The 13,462-nt window shown below is 39.4% G+C and overlaps 1 protein-coding gene across 1 annotated transcript in view; it reads right to left on the bottom strand.

Annotated features, from left to right (window-relative positions):
• Window positions 1-2,811: 2,811 nt before the first annotated feature.
• Window positions 2,812-13,462, bottom strand: part of VSIG4 (V-set and immunoglobulin domain containing 4) — a 36,972-nt gene continuing 26,321 nt past the window's right edge. The window contains 6 exon segments of the mRNA XM_081080816.1: window positions 2,812-2,996; window positions 2,999-3,189; window positions 3,505-3,526; window positions 6,526-6,630; window positions 10,192-10,269; window positions 10,805-10,867. Of these exon segments, the coding sequence (XP_080936942.1) occupies window positions 2,953-2,996; window positions 2,999-3,189; window positions 3,505-3,526; window positions 6,526-6,630; window positions 10,192-10,269; window positions 10,805-10,867 (503 nt within the window). The 3' untranslated portion in view covers window positions 2,812-2,952.

The following is a 13,462-nucleotide window of genomic DNA, read 5'->3' on the forward strand; positions in this document are numbered from 1 at the left end:
CAAAGTTATACAGGTAATTTATTTCAGGATATTATAGAGCCTTTAATATTCTAATATTGCACTGGAAATTTCCAAGAGGGAGCTATAGAATGAAGCATTTCCCATACCTATCTGATTGTGATTTTTTTTCCTGTGGACCATATCCTGGGTCTACTATTCCATGGAACAAAACTTGGGAAGCTGCCCTAGAGGAAATTCATACTTTCCCTCTCTTCTGGAGGTCTCCTTTTTTTACTCATCTGCTTTCTCCTGACCAGCCACCTACCTAAGATAGATCCTATGTTATCATTACATTTTTGTTTAGCCTTATCTTGCAGCTTTGGGGTAGCCCTATACCAAGGACTCTTTTACTGGCTTGTCATGTGTGTGGGGGGAAATGTTCAGTTTGGGAACACAGATGATCTCCAGAAGTTTCTCTGCTGCAATGAATATATTCTCCTAGCAGTTCACAGACATGAATCTGGTCTCTGTTCTACCATTGATTTGATGTGTTTGACTTCATATAAGTCACTCTTTCTTTTTGGACTTCACTTCCTTATCTGTATTATGGGAAATTTAGAATCAACAATCTCTAAGCTCTCCAAGACAAGAGACTCTGAGTTATCCTTGGGGGTCCAAGGAGGGGGTAGTGCCTGGATCTGGGGCTCCTTTTATCAAGACACATGAAACAAGGATTCTCTTTTCAACCTCAGTAATTCCTTTCTCTAAAGATAGTAAGAATAAATGATGGCTGTTTTCAAAGGCTGTGGGGGGTCTGGAAACAAAGATGTTTAATTAAGGAAGCTGAGGTTTCCACTGTGCGAGGCTGTTTCAGAGGATTGTAAGCATGATGGGGAAGAAAATATTGCTCCTTTCATGAGCATCTGGAGATGAGGAAAACGCTGAGTTTTTTACCACGGACTTGGCAGGTTAGTGGTGGTGAAGTGGAGGACTTCTTGTTCACTTTTGTGTACTAGTTTGACTTCTATATTCTTCCCAAAGGAGAAGAACTCCTGTTGAAACCTGAGCTGATGTTGAGGTTGTGTTGGAAATAAAAGTGGCAACATGTCAGGTTCCATGATGAATGGATAAGTTGATTTAACATGAATTACATGAGGGAGGGAAAGCAGTGTTGACTTGTCCTAGACAGGTCCTCATAGAGGAAACTAATTTTTAAAAAATTTAACTTTATTGTTGAAAGTTTTACAGATGTCCCCTCTTTTCCCCCTTTTGGACCCTTCCACCCCACTCCAGCCCCTCCCAGGCCTTCACCCCACTATTGTCTGTGTCCATTGGTTATGCATATATGCATATAAGTTCTTTCATTGATCTCCACCCCCCTTTTCCTCTGAGGATCCTCAGATTATTGCATGTTTCCATGTCTCTGAATCTATTTTGTTCTTCAATTTATTTTGTTCATTAAATTCCACATATAAGTGAGAACGTGTGATATTGTCTTCTCTGATTGGCTTATTTTGCTTAGCATAATACTCTCCAGATCCCCCCATGCTGTTCAGAGGAGACTGATTTAAAGGTATTCATGTGTGCACAAGCGCGCGAGCACACACACACACACACACACACACACACACATTCTTATTCTCCACTCCTATTTGAGGAGAAATACTTCTTTGCTCTGAGCCCCACTCCACATTGTAAGAAGGGACCAGGAGCTAGGGATGAAAAACACAACTATTCCAAAATTTTTAGGATTACAGGAGGTAGGAAACCTTGAGGGCTGTGCATCTATACTTTGGAAAGAAGGACAACCCTTTATCTCTACGTCCACAGAATAAGGCTCCTTTTGAAACATCTTCGCAGAACATGTTACTTGTTAGATCAAAGAGTAAGGGAAGGGTGAATTAAGAAGTGCTTTGAGAACACTGTCTGTGACGAGGCAGCACAAAACCAAAAGTGAGGGCTAGCCTGCTCTCCAAATGAGAAATGAAGAGATGGAGAAGGGCTAGCAGACGGGCAAGACTATGCAACATGGCGAAAAGCTTGGAGACTGTGGAGAATGGTGGCCAATGGGATTTACCATAGTAAATTGGCTGAGTGATTAAAAAGCAGGAGTATCTAATATTCTCTTTCAATTAACTAGGTTATTCAAATGGGACTAACATATACCTCCCTCAATCTATCTACACTTTCCATGTACCATTAAAAAAAAGTCTGCTGTATGCCATAAAAAGGGGGACTCATTTTTTTTTTCAGGTTTTTAATTGACCTAGGAAGAGTCATCCAGGTGGAGCTGGCAGGACAATTGGTAAAGGGATAATGGAAGGCAGATGAGTACTATTTTACCAAAGAATCATTGTGTTCTAGCTGGACCTACCTCTGAAGTGAGGTAAGGGTGGCATGGGTAGGAAGGAGGAAAACAAAAACCAAAGGTGCTATTTATGCTCCCAGAGCCCTAACCTTCTCAACTGGACTCACTTTAATCACTCTCAGTAGGTCCTTGAGAGAAGACCAATACAACTAAGGTTGCTATTATGATTAGATATTTATTAATCACCAAAAGAATACAGAGTAATAAATTCACAGCATAAGAACAGAACTGAACCCTGGCCTGTTATATGACAATCTCAATTAAAAACATTCTGGCCTTGGAAAAAAATAAGTGATTATGGACATAACTGATCCCTTAGCTGGCAGAACTGAGCCTCCCTCTGGTCTTACAGTGACAAGAGGCCAAAGTTAATTGGTGTCTTAGTGCTATGGGAACTTCCCTCTGGTGCTTGGAGAGAAGTAGCAAAAGGTGCAGGCAGAGATACTGGAAGGGCTCAGAGCCCAACCCAGGAACAGGATTGCGTGTGTGCACATGGCAACTTCTTAGGGCTTAGGCAAAGCCAGTCATATTTAGGAATCTGAATGTTGGCAGGTAAGACATGTTGTACTATCCAGGAAGATAAGGGGACCATGCAGAAGGCAGGGGCAAAAAGATAATCATGTCAGCAAACTAGTAGGGCAGTTTTAGCAGACACTCTTGCCCTCGATGGTCAGGAGCTCATAATCCCGGGAACTGTGGACAGCAGCTGAGTGTAGTCATCATTTATCTGGGCGATGATCTGGTATTCCTGGTCCAGGCAGGGTTCATCAGAGTAGTCATTGCCTAGAGTCCGGGTAGCTGGCTCTTCACTGGAGCAGCCACTTTCGCAGATGGCCAACCTCATGGTTTCACCAGAGTTGCTGGTCTCCCTGGCATGCACCCTGTGGTCCAAGAGCCCACCACCCATAAGAAAGGACTTAAGGCTGGGACCCTGGTTTCCAACCCTTCTTCCCTAATCCTTGTCATCCAGAGTTTCTGGGAACAGGTGCTGGTGGACCTGAATTATCTTGTGTGTTTGGTGGGTCACAACAGAGCATCAGGAGGTGCTTCAGAAAGGGAAAACTCTGTACCCTGACCCTGAAGACTTTTGGGCTTAGGATTATGTCTGTGACAAACCCCCTTTCTATTATACCACTGACCCACATAATTGAGGGAAAGGAAAGAGTTATAAGATAGAAGAGGAGAGGCTATCTTACCTGGCCACTTCATAGACATGCTCTAGAAAAGAAGGATAAATCAGGTCAGAATTCTCCAGGGGATGTAAACAAGGGCCAAGTATGGACCTTGAGTATCGGTCAAAAGGTGAAGGAAGAGGAGACGTAGAGGAGGATCTCAATAAGTTCAACTTTCCAATGACTGGGAGGTATGGGGAAGGTGAGTTGTAACACAGGGATGTATGTCTTGGCCACCATGATAATGCTGCAATGAACATAAGGGTGCATATATCTTTGTGAATACATGATTTTGAGGTTTTTGGGTATATACCCAGGAGAGGGATTGCTGGGTCGTATGGTAGCTCTATTCTCAATTTTTTGAGGCATCACCAGATTGCTTTCCATAGTGGCTGTACCAGTCTAATTCCCACCAGCAGTGGATAAGGGTTTCCTTTTAGTCACAATCTCTCCAATATTTGTTATTGCTTGTCTGGTTGATAATGGCCACTCTAGCAGGTGTGAGGTGGTATCTCATTGTAGTTTTGATTTGCATTTCCTTAATTACCAGTGAGGTTGAACATCTTTTCATATATCTATTGGCTGTTCATATGGAAACAACCAGGGTCCTTACAATAGAGGAGTGGATAAAGAAGATGTGGTACATATACACAATGGAGTACTACTCAGCCATAAGGATGAAATAGTGCCATTTGCAGCAACATGGATGGACCTTGAGAACATTATGCTAAGTGAAATAAGTCATTCATAAAAAGCTAAGAACCATATTATTTCACTCATATGTGGAATATAAAACTTAAACTCATGAACACAAACAGCAGTATGATGGTTGCCAGAGAGAAGGGAGTCCTAATATATGGTGACAGGAGAATATTTGACTTTGAATGGTGGGCACACAGTGTGAATGCAGATCTTGTAACAAAGAAACCCACACCTATAACCTATGCATTAATATTGACCAATGAAATCTTAATAAACTTAATTTAAAAAAAGAAACACAGGAATGTAGAATTCTTAGGGAAAGGAAGAGGAAGCACTGTTGGTAACTGTCCTCTTTGGCATATTCTGACTCAGGACATTAGGCTGGAGCAGTTATTTAGTGTGATGGAGAGAGGGACACTGAAATTGAATCCACTTCCCACTCAGGAATCTTGTTGGAGATCCCTAAGGAGTCCTTGTGGGAAACTTGGCAGCCTGACCAGAGCCTAGACAAAAGGGGCTGAATTAGTCTGTTGTCAAGAACCATGGCTTAAGCCATTCCCAAAGGCACTCACCCTTACCCTGCACCCAGGAAAGGTCCTGAGATAGGTCACTATTGCCCCCTAGGGGGAACATCTATATTCCATGCAGGTTTAAAGGATCTATAGCCTGCTACAAAGATGAATGTCTCTTGGTATTGTCCTCTAGGAGCTTATAATCTTTCAGGGATGCAACCTGGAATGCATGCATTACATCACAACAAATTAAAAGTGGCATGCTGAAGCCAGCCTTTTGTCATGTGATAGAGCCTTGTATTTCCATGCCTTACCCCCTCCATTGGCCAGATAGCTTCCCTTACTTCAGGGATTGTGTCTATTACATTTTATATGCCCAGCACCTGGCACATGTTAAATACCCATTAACTACATGTTGAATTAAATGGATGCCTCAAGATCATCTCCCGTATAAGAGGTAAAAATCAGGAATTTGGGGAAGGCAATCCAGGAAGGGAAAATGCATAAAGGTGAGAAGTATACAGCCTATTTGCCTGTTTGAATTCAGTGATTGGAAATTAACCTTGGTGTAAGGGAGTGGTGGGAATAGAGAAGATAAGATAGAGCTACATTACAGAGGGCCTTTTAATGAAATGTTACATTTTGACTTCTAGTCCCTGGGCCATGAGGAGACCTGGAAAATTTTTGGAAGGGAAACTACCTGATATGGTTACAATTTTTAACCAGTCTCATTGAGACTATGAATGAATGTTTTACTTTTAATACTCTTGGGATTTGTGGCTACTTGAGATATCTCCACTTCCAAGTTTAGTCTCATGGTTCATAGCCGTGCTAACTGGCCAAGACCAAAGCTGATACTTAAGATTTAGAAAACAGAGATACTCAAAGCTCCCTTCCCTTCTTTGATTGGAGAGACCCAAGTGGAAACCAGGCTATTTGGGATTTGGAACTGCGACACTGGAATAGGCACACTAATGGTAGGTAAAACAGCTAGTGCAGCAGGTATTGAGGTGTAGCTAGATTGTACTTAGAAATTAACATCTAAATAATCTTTTTCCTCTTTGTTGGCTCACAGTTGTAAAATTCCCCTCACAACTGCACCTTAATCATGTCACCCCTTTGCTTTAACATATTTGGTGTCTTTTAATGCATTTGCAAGGCCTAGAGAAGAAACTCTAAATTCCTTAACCTGTCATTAACTTTCCCTTTTCCCTGTATTTTCCCATTGCTTAGCTACATACATTTTCTTTATTGATAACCTCATTAGCAGTTATTTTTTTAAGCCTTTACACCTTTACCCGTATAGTTCCTTCTTCCTGAAATACTACCCCTTTCCAAATTGTTTACATTCTGCAAGGCCTGATAGTAGTACCACCTTCTTCTGAAAGTCCCTGTTAATTAGCCATAACTGACTCTTCTCCCTTCTGGATCCCTTTAGCATCTATTGTATTGAACTTCAGGCTTTCACTCCATAGCCTTTATTGCTATGTATCATTATTGATAAACTCCATGCTTATATATTAAATCCCCTAAATAAATTGTAAGCAAACTGAGGGCAAAGATTGTGACTTCTCCTTCTCTTGTATCATCATTAGACAACCCATTACAGAGATGGCTGTACTAGCCTGGGTATCAAAGATTTGTAAATTAATTTTTATAAGTTGTATTATTAGTGTTAGCTTGCATGTCTGACTTTATTTACCTCTACTCTCACTCTTAAACTGGGCTGGGAACTCTTTGTGGTGCCTAACACAGTGACAGAGTTTATACTTAACTATACTGCCAAAATGAATGAATGACCAAGAGTCACCCAGTCATACTCATCACTCACCTTGCTGGGATGTCTTCCGGGAGAGCATGATATAAGTCATGATGAAGACCACCACACAGCACAGGATGATGATGAAAATTATGGCAAAGATAGGCAGGCCCTTTCCTAGAAGGCAAAATAAGACCAAGTGGTATCTGGTTAAAAATTTTTACAGAAACAGAGACCAAAATAATCAGGCCAGATTAGCCCACACCTATTTATTTTCCATTTTCCATCTTCTAAATTTCTTAGCTAGTCATAAAGACAAACAAAATACCAGGCCCATGACAATGACTTGAGAGAGGCTAGAGACCCCAGGTATAAACAAGTTCTTCAAAACCCACTGGTTGATGGCTTGATAGGCCTCAGCATTTAACTCATCCTCCATGCTTTCCATGGGGTCAAGACACAAGGTTTTCACCTTCTCTTAAAGAGGAGAAAGTAGTACCCTGACTTACCAGCTTCACAAAAATGCTACCTTATTGAGATCCTTGTCAATTACTTCTGACCACAAAAATCTATCCTTCACACTCTCTGGCCAAGAATTCAGGTTTATTTTTCTTCAAACATAAAGGGTGTCCCAAAATTCATGCAAGAAGTAATTTTGATAGAAAACACAGGTTTATAATTAAAAATTGTAAATTTTTTATTGATTCATAAAGTATATAGTATAGGGTTATGTATGGAATAGCATATTGGGTAAATGGCCTCCACGGCTTTGCTGGCACATACGCACTCTTTTGTTGAAATTGCCCATGACCGTTTTGCATAAATGTGGCTGAATTTCGATGAGGCTCATTTTCACCTTGATGGCTTGGTTAATCAACAAAATTGTTGCATTTGGGGTTCAGAAAATCCACTAGTGATTGTTGAGAAACAAATGCATCCACAACATGTCACTGTTTGGTGCAGATTTTGGGCTGGAGGCATCATTGGACCATTCTTCTTTGAAATTGCGGCTGCTCAGGCAATAACAGTTAGTGGTGCTCACTATCGCGACATGATAATCCACTTTTTTGTGCCTAAATTGCAAGATATGGATATGGACGACATGTGGTTTCAACAAGATGGTGCCACATGCCATACTTCATGAGTCATTTCCTGGTCGTGTAATTTTTCCGTTTTGGTGATCAGAATTGGCCACTCAGATCATGCGATTTAACACCATTGGACTTTTTTCTTTGTGGTTTTTTGAAGTCTAAGGTTTATGCCAACAAACCCACGACCACCCACGCCTTGAAGGAGGCAATTGAGCGCTGTATCAATGAAATTCAGCCACATTTATGCAAAACAGTCATGGGCAATTTCAACAAAAAAGTGCATATGTGCCAGCAGAGCTGTGGAGGCCATTTACTTGATATGCTATTCCATACACAACCCTATACTGTATGCTTTATGAATCAATAAAAAATTTACAATTTTAATTATAAACCTGTGTTTTCTATTAAAATTACTTCTTGCATGAATTTTGGGACACCCTTTATTTCCACTGAGTCCCCTGAGTTACCTATTCCAATCATGTCTACAAGCTGAAGGAAACACCTAGATTGGGTTTCAAGTTCTGGATCTGTTATTTATTTGCTGTATTGATGTGGTAGTAAGAATATTGATCCTCCAAAGATGTTCACATCCAAATCCCCAGAATCAATATGTTAGTTTATGTTGTAAGGGAGAGTTAAGGTTGCAGATTTATTTAAGGTTGCTGATTTATTTAAGGTTGCTAATTAGTTGCTATTAAGATGAAAATATTATCTTGGATTATCTGTGCGGGCTAAATGTAATCATAAGGGTTTTGTAAAAGTGAAAGTAAAATAAGAGTCAGAGAGATTTAAGGATGCAACATTGCTGTTTTTGAAAATAGTGTGAGGGAACCAAGAGCCAAGGAATGTGGGTGGCCTTTAGAAGCTGGACAAGGCAAATAAACTGATTCTTCCCCAAAGTCTCCAGAAAGAACACAGCCCTGCTGGCACCTTGATTTTTAGCTAACTGTATCAAACTTCTGATCTCCATAATTGTAGGATAATACATTTGTATTATTTTAAAGCACCAATTTGGGGTAATTTTTATAGCAGTCACTGAAAAGTAAATGTAGTAAGTTTAGTCAAATTCTTGACTAGGTTTTAATTTCCCCATAATTTCAATGAAAAGATTGGATGATGTCTAATATACTGCAGCTACAATATTCTGAATTTAGGGGCATGATCAAAGGGTTAAGAAGAATAGGTAAAGGAATCTCAGTGTCCTTGGAATTTGCTGCTGAAACTGACTTTGTTTTCACAAGACCCTTAAATATTCTGTCTTAGAAACTGTGTATTTGTTTGCCTCACAACTCTTGTTGGAGCTGAGAGATACCAAGCTATCAACTGATACATACAAAAGGAGGATTCCCCCTTGGAAAGATTTAAGCAATGAAAAATTTGATAAAGGATATAAGGAATAGACCCAACATCTGAGAATGTGTATTCTTCCCAGGGCTTTTGTCTCATTTTCCCAAACTGACTCTCTAAAATGTGTCTTCTAACCGCCTTTTTCCATTTGGATGTTGCTCTGGGAGAGGCATGAAGTTATGAAAGCCTTCAAGCCAATGGTGGCAATGCAAAGGTGGCAAACCAAATAGGTTTGGGCTATGTCCAGAGACATCCAAGAAGCTCTGCAACCAGGAGTGAAGAAGTACAGGAGCATTAAATAGTCCACCATCAATTATAGGCAGCCAGAGGATGATATCATGAGTGATAGTCATTAAACTATTTAACACCAATGAATCAAAACAGATGCTTATTATAGAACTGGAGTCTTAGAAATCCCCTGCAATACTAGGCATTGAGATTTTTGTTGAAGGATTCTGAGGTGGTCTGGAGAGTTCTGAGAAATAGAGTAGGGCAGCCCAGGTGATAATGGGGAGCTCAGCATTAAGGGAAGCAACAAATTATCAACTAGTATAAAATTATTTTATTATTTTAACAATCAAGTCATACTAGTGCACAAGAGCTCACTATCAGCTCCAGGTGAAACACAAAAGAGCTTCTCATGGGGATTTGGATCTCTGAAACCATGATTCAGGGATTCTTGAAACTTTGGAGCAGGGATCCTCAAACTTTTTAAACAGGGGGCCAGTTCACTGTCCCTCAGACCGTTGGAGGGACGGACTATAGTTTAAAAAGAAACTATGAACAAATTCCTATGCACACTGCACATATCTTATTTTTAAGTAAAAAAACAAAATGGGAACAAATACAATATTTGTATTTGCATGTGGCCCATGGGCCATAGTTTGAGGACCCCTGCTTTGGAGGAATCAGAAGTCAGTTGCAAGCTGCTTAGTGAACCCTGGTGAAGAGCTGCCATTACCCTTACCTGGCTCAATGTTCATCTCTAGGAGAGCTGGCTGAAGTCATGGACCCATTTCTATTCTTGCTTAAAATGTTTGTAAAGTATATTAACAGTGAATCAGCTAAGAACACATCTACTAATTTCCTTAACCCCATCTGACTTTGCTCATCCCTGGATATATCTCTCTCCCTCTTCATCCCACCTACCTTCCTCATCTCCAGGGTTTTTTTTATCATTAGCTGGACCAAAGCATTGGTTGCAGAGTTGAATGCTATAGAATAATGTATATTGTGAAAAGTGTTAGTTGCAAAGTTTAAAGCCAAAATGGAAGGATAGAAGTTGTGACATTGCTCTTACCTGGTCCAGCATTGGTCTCCCCAAGGTGGCGATGCACTTCAGTGGTCCAACCCCAGGTTGAGTTCACTGTGGGCATTACTATGACAACAGGGCATTAGGATCAGAGGGCCTTTTTATGTCCAGGAGCTTTAATGTGGAGAGCAACTGCCAAGTTTGGGATCCTTCTCTGGACATCAGTGCTGAACTTCCCAGAATTTCTGGCCATATCATTGACTACTAGTACTATGAGGCGAATTACCGTAGTTTATTACTGTTGGTAGTAGGAAGAAGGCCCAAAGAGGGAAGGCAACTTATTCAAAGTCCCACAGCAAGTGAGATTAGGAGCAGGATAGAAGTGATTAGTTTTCTCTTTTCCCATGGGATTATTCTAACTCTCCTCTTTTTGCTTCAAAAGTTTTCACAATGAGAAGTATATATATCCATGGTTCCACTTCTTTATAATCCTTAAATCCTTGCTATCTTTCTTTTATTTCAATTACATTATTACCATGTTCTTTCCGAGGAACCCAGTGACCTCTTATTTGCCCATCTAATGGCATTGGACCTTCTCCCTTGGCTTTCATGACACCATTTCAGATCTCTATCAGTGAAAAATAACCCTAGTAAAACTTACTTTCTAAAGGGAATTGTATGGTTGTAGGTGCCTCACTCTTGGTTTTATGTGGCTTTGAGGAATCTGCAAAGAAAAATGAGCTCAGTCAAGGTTCCTGATACCCTTGAGTTAACAGTTGAATGACGTAGAAAAATTGGGAAGTAAGTAAAGGTCAGTGATGTATATACTTGGACCTGTCTCAACACTTCTCTCATAATGATGTTACCTGTTTACACTTAAAATCATTTTAAGGCAGCATTATTAACCCCAAGCTCATAGACACACAAGAATGGTATAGCTAGAGTCCATAGTGTCTTTCAACTTGTATGAGAAAAACATTTTTTTACTAACTTTGAACTAACATTTTGCTGTTCATTCTCTTGAGAGAAATTTAAGAAGTATCACAAAGAAGGTAGCGCTGGGTGATATCAGTGGAAATAGTAGAGTGATGACCTCTGACTATTCACCTATTCACAAAAGCAATAAAATAACACACAGTTTTATAATCATCTTATTTTTCAGAATTTGAGAAATTACCTAATGGTTTGCATCAACCTAGGGAGCATTTATGGAAGAAAAATACCCCAGTCTTCTTAAAAGCATGCACAGTTCATGGTATTTTAACTTACTCCAGCCCCATTACCTCACAACAGTCCAGTACTAGCCTTGAAATTAAACCCAATTTCAGGTGTTGAAGTAAGCATAACAGATTTAATTCCAAATAAAATTGTCATTATTTGACTTGTGTTGCACTTTCCTGAAAGACCTGATTCAAAAGGCTTGCCTTTATTGGTCATTCAGTGTGGAAACTCTCCCCAGGTAGGGGAAGAATTTATCACACAGCTGGTTAAGGCAATGAATAACAGTTCACAGAAACAAGAGCCTAACAAGAAAAACTAAAAGGAATGAGATGTCCAGAGGGACTTGCAAAGCCCTGACTCTTTTCTAGGAATGTAGAAGACTACACAAATGCATAGAGCTGTGTACATGCTCACAAAAGACATGAGAGGGCCATAGGTTTTTTGTTTTTTTTTGTTTTTTTTGTTTTTTTAGCTCTGTATAGCCTTCAGGATCTGAAAAGCAGGAAATTAAGGCTATGGGATGTTATAAACTTCCTGGGTGAATGTTTAAGACATTTTAGAAGGCAATAGAACCCTTTAATGAAGACTTGGAGATTTATTGGTTTGGGGTATTTAAGGAAATCTCTATTCAATAATCAGCTGAATACTAGGGTAACCTAGTAAATACTTTGGTGGACACTCATGACAAAGAATATTATAGACTATACAAAATAAATTCAGAAAAGTCATGAAACAAACAAACAACAACTGGTACAACAAGCAGTGCCAGCAATAAGCCCTGCTAAGAGAGAGAGAAAAAATCATATTTACAAGGTCTCCACTTTAGAAAGTCTAGTTTTCAAACAAAATATGAGATATGTAAAGAAACTGGAGAATATAGCTCATAAACGGGTAAAAAATGAATATAAACTGTCCCTGAGGAAACACAGATATTGCATGTACTAGGAAAATATTTTAAATTATTATAAATATGTTTTAAAAAGTAAAGGGAACTATGTCTAAAGAACTGAGAGGATGAGAACAGATCAAACCAAATAGAGAAAGCAATAAAGAGACATAAATTATAAAACAGGAACCACCTAGAAATGCTGCAATTGAAAAGCACAATAGTGGAAAGGAAAAAAAAATTACTAGTGGGGAGAAAATTGTACTAGAGCAAATATTAACAATCAGAAGAAAGAATCAGTAAAGTTGAAGATATGGCAATCGAAATGAACCACTTCAAGGAATAGAAAAAAAAATTAATGAAGAGAAATGAACAAAATAAACTGGTGAACAAAATAGGTCCAGAGGCATGGATGCATGGAACAGACTGACAGATCTCAGAGGGGGGGCAAGTGGGAGGACGAGAAGAGTTAACCAAAGAACTTACATACACATATGCATAGCTCATGGACACAGACAGTAGTGTAGCAAAGGCCTGAGTTGGAGCAGGGGCTGAATGGAGGGGGACAGAAGGGGAGGAATGGGAGACATCTATAATATTGTCAAAAATTTAAAAATATATTTAAAGACAGAAAAGAAAAATGAGCAACACCTCACAGATCTGTGGAAAATCATCAAGTATACCAAAATACAATAATGGGAGTTCTAGAAATAGGAGATAAAAAAGGGTAGACATAATATTTTTTTAAAATGTCAAAAATAAAAATTTATAAAAACATTTAATTTGCAAATAAAAAAGCTCAATGAACTATAGGCAGGAAAAAAGAATACACACCTAGACACATAATCAAAAGACAAACCAAAGAATAAATATTGAAAGCAGCAAAAGAGAAGCAAGTCATTTTATAAAGGGATTCTAAATAAGATTAATTGCTCATAGGATGACATATTCAAAGTACTGAAACAAAAAAAAACTATCAAAGTTAAGTAGGGAGAAAACCAAGATGGCGGCATAAGTAAACACCGGAGATTGCTGCCTCGCACAACAACTTCAAAAATACAACTAAAATACAGAACGGACATCATCCAGAAACACAGGAAGGCTGGCTGAGTGGAAATTCTACAACTAGAAGGAAAGAAAAAAGCATACCGAGACTCAGAGGAGGTGCGGTGCGAAAGTAAAATACAAAGGTGCGGAGGTGCATGCGGAGAG

Source organism: Myotis nattereri (genome assembly GCF_964212035.1).
Source record: "Myotis nattereri genome assembly, chromosome: X".
Classification (NCBI taxonomy): domain Eukaryota; kingdom Metazoa; phylum Chordata; class Mammalia; order Chiroptera; family Vespertilionidae; genus Myotis; species Myotis nattereri.